Here is a 19995-nt window from a genome sequence, read left to right on the forward strand (position 1 = left end):
CCACACTGGGACACAGGTCCATCCACATGCTGCAGGATCGGGGCCCTGCTAAGTTAAATCCTCCCTTTAGAAGTTTTCTAGTGATCTTTTTCCTGTAGGTTCTGGATCAAACCTGTTAATGATGGTCTGTTGATTGTCCTCCAAAGGAAGCGATTTCCACACGCAGGCAATAACTCATTTCCTCTCTCAGAGCAAAATATTGAAGTAAATTACAGCCCTCCAGAGAGAGAGCGCATGGCTGCAGAGGTGAAAGATGTGCATGCAGTGGATCGCATGTATTCCTCACGTAGCAGCGCTCTGCGAGAAATGCTATCCAGGCAGAAAGGAGTAGCCAACGTAGCACTGCAGTGCGGGCATTATAGGTAAAATGGAGATGGCACTTCCCTTATCAGCCCTGTGTCCCACAGCTCTTAATATCCCCAAGACATGCACCTTCTGGGATTGACTGTTCTCCTGCCTAATGGTTTTTTCCAGCCTGCTCCAGAATAAAGGCTGTATGTGCTGAATAGGGTTAAACCACGCTTGTTTCTTGGGGGTTGGCTTTATTGACAGTCGTCCCCTATAATACCCCCTGTATTCCAGCCCATGCCTCCTCTCCTAGCTTGGCTACCCCCCCTAGGGCTCCGTCTTTCAGACTTTCATGTTCTCTTTAGCACTGTGTAGGCTAGTGGCTAGAGCACGGGTCTGGGACTCAAAAGATCTGGGTTCAATTCCTAGCTCGGCCTCCTGGGTGAGCCCGGGCAAGTCACTTCCCCTCTCTGTAGCTACATTTCCCCATCTAGCTAATGACACAGCCCTCCTTGGTGAAGTGCTTTTAGATCTACTGATGAGAAGCGCTGTGTAAGAGGTAGGTGTTTTATTATTATTACCTGGAAGGCCTCCCTTTATGTGCAGGGTGGCGTTACGTAGGATTGGAAGGGATGTCCTGGCTCATTGTCGCAGGCAGCCCCAGGAAATAATCGCATTTATAAATGTATCAAGTTCCGCCTTGAAACCTGTCAGATTGTTTGGGCTGGTCCACACTAAGCCCCCAGTTCGAACTAAGATACGCAACTTCAGCTACGTGAATAACGTAGCTGAAGTCGAAGTATCTTAGTTCGAACTTAAAGGTACTTATCGCGGGTCCACACGCGGCAGGCAGGCTCCCCCGTCGACTCCGCCTACTCCTCTCGCGGAGCGGCGAGCACTTCCGGGATCGATTTATCGCGTCTAGACAAGACGCGATAAATCGATCCCAGAAGGTGGATTGCTTGCTGCCGAACCAGCGGGTAAGTATAGATGTACCCTTAGTTTGCTCCCACTACTCCTGTTGGGAGGCCGTTCCAGAACCTCCCTCCTCTGACGGTTAGAACCCTTCTGATTTCCAGCCTAAATTTACTCATGGACAGTCTGTACCTCTTTGGTCTTGTGACCCCCTTATGCATTAGCTTAACTAGCTCTTCTCCCTCCCTGGGATTCCTCCTGCTGATGTATTTATAGAGAGCAATCAGAGCCCCTTGCAGCCTTCGTTTTACCAGCTGAACAAGCCCAGCTCTTTTGTTAACCAGCTACATTGAGTCTGCAGGGTTCCAACCCCCGCCAGCAAGGGATGGAGCAACAGAAGAGCCCAAGTACCCAGTCACACAAAGGGTTTGTCTGTGTTGTGGGGGAGTCTCCAGATAATCTCTTGGTGGGTCTGAGTTACCTGAGGGTGAGAGAGATGTTTGCACTGTTAACACAGCGTTAACACTTTTTGTTATTTGCAAGTGGATAACTCAAGATCAGCCTTAAGGGTTTGTTGTTTTTTTAACTCTGCCCGCTACATGTCCACCATCCTGAGAGTAGAACGCATGATTTCCGTGTGAACTCAAGTACCGGTGGTTTAAACATAACAGAGTGCCTAGGCACTCAGTTACTACGGCCACAAGTAACCACCTAGATTATTTTCCTTCCCTTCCAAACGTCATACTGAGCTATGATGCACCAACTGGGTACGCGAGAGAAGGAAGGTAGGTTTGATTGGCTGATATGTAAGAAGGAGCCATGGAGATCAAACCACAACCGTAGATGTGAGGATTGTGCGTGTCAAGTTTTGGTGTGAACTCTGCATCATGCTCAGCTTTACAAACGACCACCCTCCTTAATCTTTCCAGCCCCTGCAGCAAGCGGTAGAACGTTCATGCTCATGGCAGAACAATCTCTGACTATGCGGCTGCAGTGGCATACGTGCCTCGTGGAATGAATAAGTTATGAGAGATGCAGTAATCTGCTGCTGTAGGGCTAGCGGAAAGAAGTGAGCATACAAGAGCATATCAGGCCCATCTTCCTGTTCTGCCACCGGCTCCTGGTCAGCTTTTGGTGACAGTTTAAAACCTTGTCCTAATCTTCAGCTCAATTAATGGATAAACCCCCAGCTAGATTGAAGAGTTCCTCTGGGACAATGCAGCTCACAAATATCATGACAGTGTGCGTGAGAGCCAAGGACAAAGCATTCTCAGTTGAGGGGATCTAGCTATGGAACAAACTTCCAGGGAAAATCAAGGTCCAGCCAATCCAAAGACTGATGATCTCAAGGAAACGCTACACACCCTTCCTCTCCAAAAAGGCCTTCCAACTGTGAGAATGCCATTCCCCCCTTCTGCCCAGCAAATCTCAACCAACCCACAATCCACCCAACTCCTGGAACAAACTAAACCAAAAGTACCGTTAATAAATTTTTTAAAAATCAAAATCAAAACCTACCCCAAGTAGAGCTTCTACCCCATAAAAGGAGAAGTGCCAGTGACTCTTGAAATCCACAGGGACTTCACTGTTGCTAATAACTTTATATGGAAGGTGTCCAGCCACTGTACTTATGGACAGTGGTATTAAACCTTAAGCTAAATAGATAGGACAACTGAAAAATCCTGATGGTCATCTTACTTTACAAGCTAAGCAGGGGTGGAAGTGATTAGTGCTTGGACCCACTGAAAATCTTTGGTGAGGTGTCGGTGGTTACTCTTAATAATTGTATCTGCTGAGGACTCAGGGTCGAGAGGAGGGGTAGTGAGTCAGATTGCTATGACTGCACACGCAAATGAGTTGGATCCACTGGGTCGTTAGGCAGGCAGTAGGTGCACAATAGCATGTGCATTCTTTTGCATGGACCTCCGGCATCTTCCTTAAAACATGTGATCTTCTCTCCTGGCCGATGGGAAATAATACTCTGCGCTGACATTTCCGCAGGTTGAGTTCTGCTCCTGTTTTCTCACTTGGTTCCCACGAACCCCATTCTACCCCTTCCCCTCCTCCATAACCTGATCTCTGCAGAGGGGCTTCCAGGACGTCGGAAGAAAGGATGGGTCTGCTGGCACAAGCGGAACCTGCCTCCCGCACCTTTCCGAGCCCCACGGGTTTCCATCTTCTCCATCAGCAGACGGAGAGGAGGCAATCTGGTCCATGATGTTTCTAAATGGAACCAGCCCTGACTTTAATGTGAGAGAGTTAAATGACTATAAATCAACCCGGAAAGGGAGAATGGGCAGGCACAGTTCCCCTCAAAAACAGCTCAAGAAATAGCCTGGCTCGCCATGCCCCAGTCAAAGCCAAACTGAACACAAGTGGCCTTTTGACCCCACATCCTGTCAGTTATCTTCACCCAGCTTGGAAATCTGAGAACCTCGGGCCGTGGTTGGAAAGCAGAAAGAGGGAAGCTTTGCAGCTGGGAAGAGAATCTGCCTGCCAGAGGCAGATTGGTTACATCTTGTTCCATAGCACTGTTTTCTGTACTGCACTTCATACTGGCTTCAGATACGCACACGCACAACCCATGCTCTTACAGAAGGGGGTAAAAATGTGTTGAGGGCACAACATGAGTGTAATAGAATTAAAGGTACAGGACTAATCGGCAATAGTTAAGGCACATTACAATCTTCAAACAGTAATAATAGTATTTAACACCGCTATAGAGCCTGATCCAAAGCCCATTAAAGTTAATGGAAAGGCACCTATTGACTCCCATGGGTTTTGGATCATTTTCATCAGTAGAACCTGAAGCATTTTTTATAATGGTGGTGGGCACTGTCCTCTCCATTTTAGAAACTGAGCACCAGGCCCAGCTTTTCAAAAGCCGCTTCTAGTTTTGAGCGCATCGGGGCGGGGCCCACAAATCGAGGCCTTCAAAATGAATGACTGCGTCCAAAAGATGTGGGACGTGCCCGACATTCCAGATCAAGTCAGAAATAGAGCAAGGGACAGATCCCGGGTCTCCTGACTCAGGGGAAAGCTCACCTCTTTGCTTAGCAGAATGAGGACGTCTCTGGATATTTTTCTCATGACACTTTTACTCCAGAACACCATATGATGTCATAGGCTTGGTTTTTCCAGGAACCGAAGTTAGACTAACAGGATGTCCAGCTATAAACAAAAGAACAATTAATGCACTTTCAATTAAATTGTATTATTAGATAACCATTCAAGGGACCAATAAACATTTTCCTAAGGGTTTGTCTACAGGGGGAAATGTACCAAAATAGTTATATTGCTCTGAACCCCTGCGTGAATGGTCTTATTCCAGAATAATTATTCCAGTGCAACTATTTTGGCAAATTTCCCCGTGCAGACAAGCCCCTCAGGACGTCTCTAAAGAACAGTGGCAGAGAAGTTTCCTGGAAAAATTGGAGGAGATCACATAGAAGATTAACTTGATTTGATACCAAAAGTTGGTTGATTCTTTCAGTATACTGGAAACAAAATGCTCTCTTAAATACTGGCTTCATTGTGTAATTAGGAAGCACCTGTAAGTCCCACCTGGGGGGAGGGATAGCTCACGGGGGGAGGGATAGCTCAGTGGTTTGAGCATTGGCCTGCTAAACCTAGGGTTGTGAGTTCAATCCTTGAGGGGGCCATTTAGGGATCTGGGACAAAAATCTGACTGGGGATTGATCGTGCTTTGAGCAGGGGGTTGGACTAGATGACCTCCTGAGGTCCCTTCCAACCCTGGTATTCTATGATTTACTGTGTTTGACAAAGTTCCTGGCTCACTGACTGCTAGTTAACACGCTGCCTAACTGCAAGGTTTTCAGTGGGCCTATGGGAATGGGATGAAGGGCTTATCGGCCTGCATGCAGCATTGAATCTGAGGCCAGTTAATGGGAGTCTTTCCACTGACGTCATTGGGCTTGGGCTCAGGCCGCTAGTGAGGACTGAAATCTGAAGGGAGCGAGAATAGAGGCTGAGAATCCCCCTCACCATGTGTGCTTAGGGAGCGTGTCTATACTTCAATAAAACACCGGGGCTGGCCCGTGTCAGCTGACTGGGGCTCAGGCTGCAGGGTTATAAAGTCACAGTGTAGACATTCGGGTTTGGGCTGGAGCCCAAGCTCTGGGAACCTCCTCCGTTGCAGGATGTCAGAGCTCAGGCTCCAGTCCAAGTCCGGACGTCTACACTGCAATTTTAGAGCGCCACAGCCCAAGCCCCGTAAGCCTGAGTCAGCTGACACAGGTCAGTCGCGGGTGTTTTATTGCAGTGTAGACACACTGAAAGGGGTCTGCAGACATTGGCTCACACAAATGCCATGGCTGGAGTCCGGCTTAGGGTTGTCAGGCCCAAGAGTTCAAAAACCATCAGTCGGGTCCCCAAAATCACAAGCTTGGCTTAAAAAAAAATCAAGAGGTTTTAAAAAAAAAAGCCAATACATGTTGAGGTCTGTTGACTTCCTGTCTGGTGTTTGAGCTTGGGGGTGGACGTGGGGGGGGGACACGTGTGTCACCTTTTCCAGCTTTTCTCTGCAACCCTGAGGACTAGGGTTTTTATTAAAAATTCAGTGCTTTGCTGAATTAAATGATGCTTCTCTTGTCGCAGCCTTGGTCTGTCTTGTCTGTTTAGCGACTGTAGGCTCTTTGGGGCAGGAGCTCTTTTGCTATGTGTTTGCACAGCACGGGGCCCCAATCTCAATTCAGGCGGCCAGGTGCTACCGTCATTCTACTACCACTATTATTTTTATTTATTCGTGTAGAGGAGCGGACTCACCCCTGCGGCGCCTCCTGCTGGTTATTTCCAGGAATTAACTCTTCCAGCGTCCAGAGCGCCCTCTGCAGGCTGGTGATCTGCCTTACCTGTGGCCCCGTGGCCCTCCCAGGACCCCGGTGCCCTTGTACCTGGGGTGCTGCCCCTCAGTCGTAGGGTCTCCCCTCCCTGGGGAACCCCCACCCGCTATTCCCACCTCACCTCAGTATAAGGCTACTGCCAGTCATTGTCTAGCCCCACACCCTGGGGCAGACTGCAGTATCAGCCACTCATCACTGGCAAGGAGGGTTTGGACCTGCTGTCTTGGCCTATCCCTGGGCTGCCCTCGGCAACCCCCAGTACCTATTAGCCCAATGCTAGGCCACAGCCTGGGGCTTTCCAGGCTGGAGCTCCCCAGCTCCTCTGCCTTTCCCCAGCCCTGCACCACTCAGGTACCCTGTCTCTAGCTCCCTGCGGCCAGGCCCTTCTCTCTCTGAATGCAGAGAGAGACTGCATCCTTGCGCCTGGCTCCCAGCCTTTATAGGGCCAGCTGGGCCTGATTGGGGCGTGGCCCAGCTGCAGCCGCTTCCCCCAATCAGCCCAGCTTTTAGAGCTGCAGCCCTTTGCAGGGCCGCTTTCAAGCCCTTCCAGGCAGGAGCAGGTGTCCACCCCGCTACAATTGGTATTTTGGGAGTGCCCAGGAGCCCCAGACCTAGGCCACGACCCCATTGCACTAGGGCACAGACCAAACGCAGAACACAATGATGGTTCCTGCCCCATTGATTCTGGGCTGCAGCCATAGGCATAGAGGAGATTTCTGGGTGAGGTCCTATGAATTGTAGTTGCAACCATGCAGCCCTGCTCTTGGTTGGAGCCTGTAGGTGTTACCGTAATACAAATAATATGGAGTTATCTCTTTGTTGCTTTGGATATAGAATCATAGAAGATCTGGGTTGGAAGGGACCTCAGGAGGTCATCTAGTCCAACCCCCTGCTCAAAGCAGGACCAACCCCCGACTAAATCATCCCAGCCAGGGCTTTGTCAAGCCTGACCTTAAAAACCTCTAAGGATGGAGATTCCACCACCCTCCTAGTGAAAAAGTTTTTCCTAATATCCAACCTAAACCTCCCCCACTGCAACTTGAGACCATTACTCCTTGTTCTGTCATCTGCTACCTGTCAATATCACCGGTTGCCTTGGAAATGACTGATGCGTCTGATGCCGTGTTTTAACCGCACTGTGTGATCGCAGAGTAGACGTTGGCTGGGCAGTGGTAAAATGTTTGTTTAAGCTGAAACCTCATGATTCGCAAAACCAGCAACGAGGGTTACAAACAAAATCTGAGCGTTGCACAGGTTTGAAAAAGGAGCCTGGCACGCGTCCCGATTGGCGCAGAGTCATGAAGGTGGGTATAGAACAAAACACTTGTTACAGCTACAACTATTCTTTGGTTCTCAGGATAATGTTTTAAACTATGTTTGATATTTGAGCCAACAGTGAGTAACAAACACCTATCTGCAATGGGGCATAATTTGTGCCACTGCAATTTATTATGCCATGTCTCTCTTACAATACATTCACCTCCCGATTATGATCTTTCAGGAGACTTAAAAATACAGCGCATGTAAAACCTACAGGGGTTGTTCGTGGAACTTTTCCATTGCTGTAGTGAAGAGTCACGACAGTATTTTGAATTTACAAGCAGCTGACTGATGTCTAGAGGTCACTGCAGCCCTCCTCAAGAGGCTAGACATACTGTGCTCAGAGTTACTGCTGGATAGAGGATGATTTCATAAGATATGGCTGATATTTGGGAACTTTCACTACTGGATCATGCTCAAGGTTTCTTTTTCCAGTGAAACTTTGTGTAGGACGCAGAGCTCTCTCCCTTGGCAGTTACTCTCCCTGTTGTTCCAACGTACTTTTATTCTAGGCAAGTATCAAAGCTCTATCGAGGGCCGGAGGTGTGAAGAGCTGATCAGATTCTGGGGGAATTAAAGCAGAACCCAGTTTAACCTTTGATGATGAATCTAGACAACGCTTTTTTTTGGTAGGGTTCATTATCTTGTGGAGGAGCCACGTTAATTTCAGGGGTTCTGGTTCCTACAGAAAACACAATGGCTGCCACAGTGATCACTTCAAAAGGGAACTCCAGCAGTGGCTCTGCCTCAGACAGCCCCCAAAAGGCTGAGGCTCAACAGAGGCGCGCGAAAGAGGGGGACGATCCAGGCCACAAGCAAACGGAGGAATTCATCAAAATCTGGTTCAGCTGAGCACAGTCTCAATTCAAGAAAGCATCCTCATTGTCCCTGCCTATGTAGGGCAGCACTTAAGCACATGCTCAAGTCCCAACCACCTGCTTAAATGCTGTCCTGAATAGGGTTAGATTTAAGCACCTGCCTAGGTACTTTCCTGAATTGGAGTCTATATGTCTTGTGTCCGCCTGGACATTTCCTAGTAAATCTTAGAATCATAGAATCATAGAAGATCAGGGTTGGAAGAGACCTCAGGAGGTCATCTAGTCCAACCCCCTGCTCAAAGCAGGACCAGCCCCAACTAAATCATCCCAGCCAGGGCTTTGTCAAGCTGGGTCTTAAAAACCTCTAAGGATGGAGATTCCACCACCTCCCTAGATAACCCATTCCAGTGCTTCACCACCCTCCTAGTGAAAAAGTTTTTCCTAATATCCAACCTAAACCTCCCCCACTGCAACTTGAGACCATTACGCCTTGTTCTGTCCTCTGCTACCACTGAGGACAGTGTAGATACATCCTCTTTGGAACCCACTAATATGTCTGTGTTGGTTTCTGCATTGTTGTGGTAGCCGTGCTGGTCCCAGGATATTTGAGAGACAAGGTGGATGAAGGATATCACCTCACCCACCTAGTCCCTGTATTTTGTTTATATTATCTGACAAAAAAAAGTAATGGGAGGGGCAGTTCAGCTCCATTTGCTGCTGATCTTTTTTGCCCTCCCCTTTTTAAGCAGCTGTTCCTTTGGGGCTTATTTTGGTTTTGCCCTACCACTGGTGCTTTGTTAAAGTTGTTTGATTAAGCAGCCAAAGATGAGGAAATTCCAAAAACCAAGGTAGCACCTATCACTTTCATTCATCCGTGTTGTGCATGCTATCTGTATTACAGTATGGCCAGGTCTCACAATTTTATCATGAGGCTTGTGATATCTGGTGGCTTTACTTTAAGCACCAGCTCCTGGAGTCATGTGATTTATGTGAGCATCTCAGCTTTCCTTTAAAGAAAAATAAGAGCATTTCTAGCCCTTGTGATTGAAGAGGAGAGCATGAAAATGTGACCTGAGTGTTCCCTAAAAGCTCATAAACAGAAGGCAAAGAAAGAGAACCCCACATGTATTATTATTAACCCAATCTCATGGTTTATCAGGGCCTGACTCATGGTTTTTGAATGCCTAGGTGTGGCTATGCTGCTTTTGTGGTATATATTAAAACCAAAAACGAATATTTTGAGTCTTAAAATTTAACGAGGATTATAAAAAGGTACATATGTGTGACTTGGCTGGGTTAAAGTTGCAGTCTTAAGTTTTGGAAATTCCTGGCTTCTCCTGAGTGTAGGAGTTCTCTCCTTTAATCAAGAAAGAATGCTGGATTTTTGCATTTAGCTGTCATGTTTGGAGGGTTTTTTAAGGGTGTGTGTGGGGGAGATAGAAAAATGGGAGCTACTCAGTCTGCAGAGATGCCAGACTGTGCTGGGTTGAGCAATAGAGCCTTAAGAACTTTGATCTGTAGCTACCAGACCTGTCGTTTAGGAGATTCACCCCCCAGTGCAACTTACATTTTCTAATTAGATAAGCAGTTTTCTGAACCCACGCTGCCCTGAACTGAGACCTCTGGAGTTCTGTGTTAATGGCCTAGAACATCTTTGCAGCAGCTATAGTTTAGGGCAGTGTCAAGATAGAAATTGCAACACCACCCTCTTTTGATTAGACGGTGACCTGGGCCTGAGATTGTAAGTGTTTTGGGGCAGGGACCCTCTTTTTGATCAGTGTTTGTACAGCACCTAGCACAGTGCAGTCTTGGTCACGACTGGGGCTCTTTGGCGCTATGGAAGTCCACATAAATAATAATAATTAATTAATTCGGAAGGGTCTCGCCAAGATTTAAAAGTCAAGCCAAGTTTGAAGGAATTAGTTTGCTGGATTTGAAGGGGTGTAAATGTAAAATCAGTAAGACAATGTGCTTGTATTGGCCTTCCATCAGGATGTAGATACTACATATTGTTGGTAATTGTTTGCATTATCAGAGTGCCTAGGAGTCACAGTCATAGAGCAGGACCTCATGGTGCTAGGCGCTGTACAAACACAGAACAAAAAGACACTCCCTGCCCCAGACTTTGCTATTGCTGCCAACAGGGTATGATCGTAGAAATGCAGGGCTGGAAGGGAACTCAAGAGGTCAGAGACAGCACCAAGTAAACCTAGACCGTCCCTGGCAGGTGTTTGTCCAACCTGTTCTTAACAACCACCAAAGACGGGGATTCCACTACCTCCCTTGGAAACCTGTTCCAGCGCTCAACTGCCCTCTCGGAGAGGCTAAAGGGAAAAATGCACTTTTCTTTGGGATGGTTATTTACTTATTTATGTATTTTTACAGCAAGGGAAGCTTTCGTCGAAGCAGGAAACATGCTCAGGGGATATGTAACAACAGGACTGTATGCTGAAGATGATGCGTTGGTTCTGTAAGTGTTTGGGTTTTTTTCCTTTTTTGGCAAGAATATGAACTGATCTGCACTTCAGTGAATTCCATTGTTTTTTAAGGACAACGTTCCAGCTGTCCGGGCATTACCGTAACTGTTCAAATACAGGTACAAGCCATAGCGTAGAGAGGGCCATAAGGCCAGCACTGCTCTGTAATCAGAGATGGGCGACAGGGCATGGATCACTTGATGATTACCTGTTCTGTACATTCCCTCTGGGGCACCTGGCATTGGCCACTGATGGAAGACAGGATACTGGGCTAGATGGACCTGTGGTGTGACCCAGTGTGGCCATTCTTGTGTTCTTATGGTAGCCAACTATGAGAGGACACTGGGCTGGAATGCAGGAGAACTGGATTCTCTCCTGGCTCTGCCACTAACCTCCTGGGTAATCCTGGAAAAGTCACTTTATGTCTCCGTTTGAAGGAATCTTTTCCCCGGTATCCAGGGGCGGCTCTCTGTTTTTTGCCGCCTCAAGCACGGCAGGCAGGCTGCCTTCGGCGGCACGCCTGCGGGTGATCTGCCAGTCCCGCGTCTTTGGCATACTCGCCGCCAAATTGCCGCTGAAGCTGCGGGACCTCCCGCAGGCATGCCGCCGAAGGCTGCCTGTCTGCCGCTCTCACAGCAACCGGCAGGCCGCCCCCCCCGGCAGGCCGCTGCGCTGGTGCCTGGAGCCGTCCCTGCCAGTCTCAGTTGCTAAGTTTTCGCTTCCTTGTCATCTCACAACCTTGCTAGTTCTCTACCCCGAGAATCGTCTGGGGCAGGCAAGACCAAACTGCTAATGTAAAAAGGAAAAAAAGAAAATGTTCGTCCCTCTTCATCCATCAGAAAGAAGCAAAAGAAAAAGTCTCCCTCTCCGTTTTTTCCCCTTTGTAGGTTACTTTTAGCTGATTATTTCTCCCCGGCTTCCTGTGCAGAGTGGGCCTGATCCAAATCCCATTGAAGTCCATGGCTGTCTCTCCAGACCCCATTCCTTCAGCCTTCAAAAGGGCATCAATCTCCGTTTATACCCTGGGTCCCACGAGTTTCTTTTGTACCCGTGCTAGAAATCTATGTGGCTGGGAACTAAGAGAAGGGAAGCCCTTTTCTAGAGTTTTAAAGCCACCGGAAAACTTTGCCCAAATTCTTGTTGACTCTGCTGTATTGCAGCGAGCGGCTGCTGGCCATTTCAGTGTTCAGACACAAGGCGCTAGGTGGTTCCTCTGTGCTGGGAGTCTGCAGTTTTCCCATTGGGGCCGGTGAACATAGACCCCCATGTAGGCCGTTATTCAGCCAACCACTTCATCGCATGCTCACCATTAAAGCCAATCAGGGCCTTCGAGCTCACTCTGGCGAGGGGCCAAACAGCCGGGGCAAGATTTTTAAGGGGATTTGGTTGTCTGAAGAAGCAGATCGACACCTAGTAGGATTCTCAAAAGCACCGAGGCGCCAGACTCCCATTGACATCGGTGTTTGCAGCCTAGGGACCTATCTGCATCTTTTGGTGCCTAAGGACCTCTGCAAATCGGGTTCTCCATGCTCAGTCCAGCAGAGCACGTAAGCACATGCCTGACTTGAAGCATAGACAGAACCCCACTGAAGTCAGGGCCAGACTGAGGATCACAGTGGTCCCTTCTGATTTTAAAGTCTATGAGTCAAGCTTAGCGTTCAAATGCTTTGCTGGATCCTAGAGTGCTCAGGATCTTACAGGACTGAGACCCTGATGACTTCAAGTCTCTCTCCCTCCCCAGCATTTCCCTACTGTGTACTTAATCCAGTCCCTAAGGACATAAACAATGCGTTGCAGCAGCTTTTGCGTGCGTAAGATGTGGCATTCAATTGTTGTAATAAGCCATTTTCCTGTAGGGCCCGTAAATATGCCGTGCCTCTTCCAGCGCTGCTTCTAGCTAGGCGTGACGATCACAGAATAGATAGCGTCCCGCTATCAAAACAGAGTGCACTGGACATAGTTCGGACAATCAGGTCCCAATTACTGGAAACATTTGTAAGTATAATTGCTGCTTACGGTAAAAATAAATGCACTTTCTCAGTTACACGGGGAGTTCATGAGATACTGCATGACCATCCGCGATGTGTTCAGAGATGTGTTTAAACAAGTTTCCTGCCATGAGGGCAGGGGACTGGACTCAATGACCTCTCGAGGTCCCTTCCAGTCCTAGAGTCTATGAGTGCTGGGAGGGTGGGGTTATATCTAAGTGGTGTCTAGGCCTTGCACCATTCCACTGGAGGGGGTGAATTTCACACCCACATGCCTTGTTAAGCCCGCTGGATTCATGTGTCTGCATTTCCAGGCGTTTTAAACACGTCCATAATCTGAGCAGCTTCCACCCAATGTCTAAATGGCACCACTCCATAAAATTAACCCCTGCGTTCTTCTGGCCGTGATCTTTTCACTCTAAAACCCATCTCACTTTGTTCTCTTGCAGCCAGAAATCACAGTGGAAAATCTCCCCGACTACTTGAGCCTGGAAAAACCCTTACTCATTTTGTTCAACGATGGAGGCCTAAATCGAAGAGTGAGACTGGAAATGTTGAGTTTGGCGAATGGAAAGGGCCACGAGGCGTTTCTCACTTGCTGGATGAACCTGTGAGCATGAAAAAACATGTTTGCTTCTTTCCAGGACCTAGCTCACAGCATGGCTCTGCAGTTACTGAAAACACCATCGAGCTGGTTTTTTAACCCGTTATTCAGTGTGCGGATCATGGCAAGGATGCCTGCAGAAGCAGGAGGTCCATTGCAGTCCTATGTCCATATTCCTGTGCTGATGCTGAGTTATTTAGTAGTGATTAAAGTCTTTAATAATGTAGGCATGGACAACAGCGAAACAGAGAGAGGCCCAAAGAGCCAAGTGCAGTCAGAGTTGAATGATAACTACCAGTGTTCAAGGAAAAGTACTAAACTATCAATTGAATCCTATCCTTCTTCTTATATCTGATGCTGCCCTGGAGTTTATTTTTCACCCCTAGGAGAACAGGGTAAATGAATTCTCACTGAAGGAGTTCATTTGATAGATTTTACTTTCTGAGTAACTAACGTGAAAATACTCAGGAACAATGCATTGAAGGGCTGGGTATGGGAGAGAAAGGAAAGTTTTCAAAAGAAGGAGCGAAAGAATTAAAGCAAAAGAAGGGACCATCCCCGCCCCCACCATCAACCAAATTGTGAAACAGAGCAAAGATAACAGCCAAGAAATGCCAAGTTGCAAGAGGGAAGATTTTTAGCCCCTCCCCGACATGTATTTTTAATCGTTCCATCTCTGAATTTTTTTCTCTTCCCTGAGGCGCCAAAATCAATGAATCAGAAAGTGCTCTGTATACTGAGAACTGTATTGCGGGGCGGGGAGTAATTTAGCTGATGGGGAATGCACTTTTTTTTTTTTTTAAAGGGCAAACAACCTGATTGCCAGCAATGTGCGGTATATAAGCGCCCCTTGAATATTTGGCCTTCTCAAATTCTCCCTGCCCCCAATCCTCCACTGTTCTTTATTTAAAAATAAAAATCACCTTTTTGGAAGGAAGAAGTGTCGTTTCAAAGAGGAAAAGGTTGTGTCGTTTAAATGGCTAGACCGGGAAGGAGATGCCTGTTTGCTTTATAGCTAGTAAAATGCATCCTCTTCTTCTAGGGTGAAATTCACTGCTGTGCAGAAAACCAGTTCCTAGGCAGCACTCATAGTAGGACTTATGTGGTTCATAAGACTCATGCCGATCATCTTACAGGAGTGAAGTCACCCCTCCTCCCCCCCCCCATGCCTCTAAACAGTGGGCCACACGTTCTCCACATTAAATGATCACTCTCACACACACATTAGGTCTGATCGAGCTGAAGCACATTTACCATGAAGCACATGAGTAATCTCTGTGACCTCAGTGCAACTGGTCACATGCTTGAAGTTAAGCACAGGCTTATGTGCTTTGCTGGATCAGGGCAGAGCGCTCAGCACCTCGCAGGATCTAGCTGTTGCTGCTCATTCCTGTCTAGGGTGACCAGATAGAAAGTGTGAACAATCAGGACGGGGTGAGGGGTCATAGGCACCTATATAAGAAAAAGCCCCGAATAGCGGGATTGTTCCTATCAAATCGGGACACCCTATTCCTGTCTTATGGCTTAAGTGTTAGTGACCAAGTTCAATCGGATCTGTTCTACAGGAAAAACACTCCTGTAGGCCGAGGAGTCCTGAAGGCATATTTCAGCACTCCACCTCCTCTGCCTCTTCTTGCCTGGGTGAACCTTCATTCCGGCGGTCAAGTATTTGCATTTCCTTCAGACCAATCTGTCACCGAAACGAACGTCTTGGCTTGGCTCGAGAAATTAAAAGCCGGGCTCGAGATTCCCAGCAGTAAGTATGAAGGCTTGTCGGATGTTTCTAGGCACTGTGCTCAATTGTCTGTCATGGTTATTTAATGATGGGAAAGTTCAGTTATTCTGTGCTTGAGCCAAAGCACAAATAGTCCAGCCAGAAAAGCCTGGATTCTGCAGTCTGAGGCGCAGTGCTTTGCGGGACTGCTTCTTGTCCAGAGCTGGGTGGGGATTGTTCTGAACTGCCATCAGTTTTCTGCAATAATCCACAAAACTGTATTTGACGCCTGTTACTGAGAACTGGGCTTTCTCAACGCTGATTGCTAATGGAAAGCCTCCTGAGTCTGCCCCAGCTCTCATACTAGGAACTTTCAGTGCTAGGCATGCAGCCTTCCCGTGCATTTACTGGCAAAGTGCAGTATCGGTGGAAAGGGATCTGGTGCCTCGTACTGTAAATTCTTTGAAAATGGAGTATTGTCGTTACTGGTAACTGTGCAGTGGCTTGTGTGACTCAGGAATTGAGGCGGAAAAAGCCAAAACGCTTTTCATAATTCGTCCCTACAACAATTTCAGACTCACAGTCACTAAACTAACACTCAACTTTGGAGCAATGTGAAATGCAAACCTGGTGGATTGTTAATGACACTGGGGCAAAACCAGGTGTTTTCTGAGGAGATAACCTAGGGCCTGATCCAAACCCCATTGAAGTCAATGGAAAGACTCCAGTGGGTTTTGGGTTAGCTTCCTAGTGGCCAGTAACTCACTAGTGGGGGGGAGGGATAGCTCAGTGGTTTGAGCATTGGCCTGCTAAACCCAGGGTTGTGAGTTCAATCCTTGAGGGGGCCATTTAGGGAACTGGGGTAAAAATCTGTCTGGGGATTGGTCCTGCTTTGAGCAGGGGGTTGGACTAGATGACCTTCTGAGGTCCCTTCCAACCCTGATATTCTAGGAACTAAAAAAAAAATAACAAGATTGTGGACATCCCTTTTTAACGTAGTATCTACCATGTGTTGTCCCCAAATCTCTTTCCCTCCACAGCTAAAGACATCTCTACATGCCCATGTACTCTGGGTAGTTTCTGGTAAGTGGAGTCTTTTTCTCCACTGGAATAATTCCTTAGAGATCCTAATTTCCAAACCATTTCCAGTCAGTGCCTCCAGAACCAACAGCGATATTCTTTATATTACTGTTGAGCTCAGGATAGCACCTGGATCCTATGGCGATAGGTGCAGTGATGGGGCTGATTGATAGCGGGGATGGCACAGGCAAACAGGAGATGGAACCTGAGTGCTACCATCTAGCTCCCTTCCCGTACAACTCTTTTTCCAAACTAAAATTTGGATAAGCTGGTTTGACTGGATTCTAGAGTGCTTGTTTAAAGCCAACTTATCCAAACCCAGCAGATGTTGGCAATGTCAGTGCAACTCACACACAGCAGCTTGGACAAGGGGACACGCTTTCTGCCAACGTTCTTGTTGAAATACACGTCCCTTTCTTCCGTCGCCATATTTCAGAATTTGAGACGTTTTGAGAAGTGCTAAACCTCTGGAGACGGTTTGCCGATTTGTCCCCCTCTAGTGGCAGGGCCACATATTAGGTTTATGAGTCTGCTTCCTGGTAATAGACTGGTTGTTGGTGGAGATTGAACTCAGGACTGAGTGATCTAAAAACATGGGCTTCTACTTCCTGAGCTAAGAATTGATGTGTGCACCGTGAGGCAGCGGCGCACTCATAAATCTGTTACGTGGTCCGGCAACTAGAGCGAGACAAAGCTCCACACTGTGGTAATAGGTGAAGCTTTTGTGGTAATAAAACGCCCTCAATAATTGCATCGAATTTTAGTTTGAAAAGAGTCCCAAAACTAATTTATCTCATGCTGTAATCCTACAAACTGTAGAAATCCTACAAATTCTACAGTTTGTAGGATTACCATTGAAAACATAGGTAAGAACCTTTCTTATCTAATGGAAACAGATTCACCTCACTTCCTTTCAGTAGTTTTCTTGGACAAGATAACGATCTCCTATCTCCTGTTGTCAGCAGAGTAAAGCTCAGTTTCTCGCCTTTCTGTCCAATCTCCCAATCTTGTTAGGCCCTAAATGACACCAATATCATTCAATCTTTTGTGTTTCCCCAGCTCTGTGCAAACAATCTGAATCTGCTCACGTTGTATTGAAGGGATCATTTTCTCTATCGCGTTTCATTTGTCGTTCATTTCACATTCAGTTCATGGCAGGACTGGGGCCTTCGTGTAGAATTCACCCATGGGCAGAGTAAGGACAGTGTCCCGGTGATGTCCCACATAAGCCCTTTTCAGCCTTTAAGTCCCAATTTCACCTTCTGTGTATATGGTTATGCCTTGCATACTATATTTCTGTTAGGGCATTTTCCTTTTGTAGAAACCTAATTCAGCCGTACACTCAATTGTTTCTTAATTCAGGCCCCAGTTCAACAGAGCATTTAGGCACATGTTTAAGTCCCCACTGAAAGCTTTTTTTAAAATATTATTGTCAGAGGTGTCCCAACTGCTTCATATGGCAGATATGATTTCCGCCTCCTCCCTGTTCAGCTGTGACATACTAATGCACCGGAATGAGATTTCCTTTGTACTTAGCACAAAAGATTTGTCTTAATACTAGTCCTCTCGTCTATAGTCAAAACAATAGACAAGACATCCACTGTCCACCTTTTTCAACATTCTTAATGCTGAAGGTGTAGATTTACAAAGCAACTTTCATGGTGGGTGGGTCCAGTTTGGCTCTAGTCAGATAAGCTCAGCATGGTTCCCTGGTGCAGCAATTCTAGAAGAGCAAAAATAACTTTGAAGCAAAGAGCTTTATTTGCACACATAAGAACATAATGCACAATACATAATACACATCAAACACAATACACATAACACATGATAACCAAAGCCTGTTGGTTTGCATTAAATCTTTCTAGGGACAAAATGATTTGAAGGAAGGGGATAAATGTGATGCAAAGCTTGAAATTTTTTTTTTAAAAACCACAACTTTTGGGGGAAATGGAGATGTTTTGAAAAAACACCAGTTTCTCATGTGCAAAACAAGAATATGGTATTTAGAGTCCTGTCCCTTTAAAACTCCTCTAGCCCTTTGGGAACTTTTTATAGGCGCTCACAGTCTTACGCACTGGACTTCACCTTGGAGGGCAAGAGATCTCCTCTACTACAGGAGGAATTTAAAAGGGCCAGGACTGCATATTGTGTTTATTAAATGACTATATTATTGTCCTCATTTTGAAGGCCCTTGTCATAACTATAAAGGGAAGGGAAACAGCTCTCCTGACAGCCCTGTTTAAAGAAGAAATCCAATTTCAAAAATACAAATTCTTTCCAGCCATGAGAAAAACCAATGTCCCGAGTAGCTAATGGAAACTGTAGTGAAATTGTGATTTCCATAACTGACTGAAACTGCTCTGGCCAAACTGTTATACTAAAGAGAGAAATGCTAGGCCCTGGCCTGCACTGAGAATCGCACAGTGAGGGGTCTATAGAGTCGTGCAGTTCTCAGTGCAAGATCTGGGCCTACCTGCCATCCGTTGTGTCCCAACCCTCGGTCATTAACTTCTGATTGTGTCTCTTCTCAGCTACTTTGTCTGACGAAGCCTGGAAGCCTCCTCTTCCTGCTTACAATTTCTTACGCATGATGGAGGCCACCCTGCCTGAATTCACAGTGCACACAGTTTATAGTCGTGGTGGTACCGATGACCTGCAGCAGGCAGAAGAGGTCTCTGAAGAGAAGTCGACGGTCCGAGAGGAGCAGGTGGAAGAACCGGGGCTGGAAGCAGAGAAAGGCCAGTCGCCAGGGAGAGACTTGCGTGGCACAGTCCCAAGGCTCGTAGGAAGAGAGAAGCCGCCCAAGCGACACACGGAGCTGTGATGGCCAACGATCAGCCTATGGGTGCTAACGAAGGCCGTTAGAAGGGTGGCCAGGATGTTGCACCCCTGCCGATCCGATCTTTAAAATGGTCATAGCGATTCTTTAAAACCAAAAGGGATGTGGTTGTGTGAAACTGGTCATGGAGTGAAGGCCGCAGCAGGATTATGGTTTAAAGCCCGATTTCCAAGCCGATCAAGCGCAGGTCATTTTGTCTAGCTATGATCTGTGTTACCGCAGCCAGGCTCTGAGAATGTTCCTGGCTGCTGCGGGAGCATCCGTCAGGTCACCACTTAAATCTCACCTATTGTATTGCGTTTCATGGTAAATCAGGAAGGGAAATAGCCTAGCGGTCTGCATTTTGCAAGCTGATCAGGACGTGTGAACAAGCTAATTCCTATTGCTGAGGGCTCTGTCCACACACCGAACTATCCCAGTCTAGTTAAAGCCTAGTGTATGTGCAGTGATACTGGTATAAATGTGATTACTCCAGCATAAGGCACCTTTACACCAGTATAACTGTGTCCACACTAGGGGTATGTCTACACTACCCGCCAGATCGGCGGGAAGTGATCGATCCAGCGAAGGTCGATTTATCGCGTCTAGTCTAGACGCGATAAATCGACCCCCGAGCGCTCTCCCGTCGACTTCTGTACTTCAGCGCCACGAGAGGCGCAGGCGGAGTCGACGGGGGAGCGGCAGCAGTCGACTCACCGCGGTGAAGACACCACGGTAAGTCGATCTAAGTACGTCAACTTCAGCTACTTATTCACGTAGCTGAAGTTGCATAACTTAGATCGATCCCTCTCCCCCCCCCCCCCGTGTCGATCAGGCCTTGGAGCTGTACGGGTATAACTATGTCGGTAGAAAAATCGCCCCCCTCCCGGAAATAGTGACATCGGTACAAAAGCTGCATGTGGCACTGGCCTGAGAAAAGGAGAGCCGAGTGGGGAAGACAAACACACTGGACTTCCCAGGTCTTGGCTTTCCCCTGACATGTTTGTGTGTGACTGCTAGCTCTGCTCAGCTGAATCCATCACCCTGCTGTTTCTGAGCAGGGGTGGGCCCGGACGTACAAACTGGCTGGCTCCCTGCTGGCTGATTGCCG

The 19995-nt window shown here is 47.3% G+C and overlaps 1 protein-coding gene across 8 annotated transcripts in view; it reads left to right on the plus strand.

Moving 5' to 3' along the window:
* TXNDC16 (thioredoxin domain containing 16) overlaps positions 1-19444 on the plus strand; it is a 78415-nt gene extending 58971 nt beyond the window's left edge. For all 8 annotated transcript variants that reach the window (XM_026654272.2, XM_026654275.2, XM_026654276.2 and 5 more), the window contains 5 exons: positions 10589-10673; positions 12537-12675; positions 13118-13278; positions 14838-15028; positions 18598-19444. In XM_026654272.2, the coding sequence (XP_026510057.1) occupies positions 10589-10673; positions 12537-12675; positions 13118-13278; positions 14838-15028; positions 18598-18890 (869 nt within the window). In that variant the 3' untranslated portion in view covers positions 18891-19444. The remainder of the gene's footprint in view (positions 1-10588; positions 10674-12536; positions 12676-13117; positions 13279-14837; positions 15029-18597) is intronic.
* Positions 19445-19995: the final 551 nt, after the last annotated feature.

This window comes from Terrapene carolina, unplaced genomic scaffold, assembly GCF_002925995.2.
Source record: "Terrapene carolina triunguis isolate 2854851 unplaced genomic scaffold, T_m_triunguis-2.0 Scaffold189, whole genome shotgun sequence".
Lineage (NCBI taxonomy): Eukaryota > Metazoa > Chordata > Testudines > Emydidae > Terrapene > Terrapene triunguis.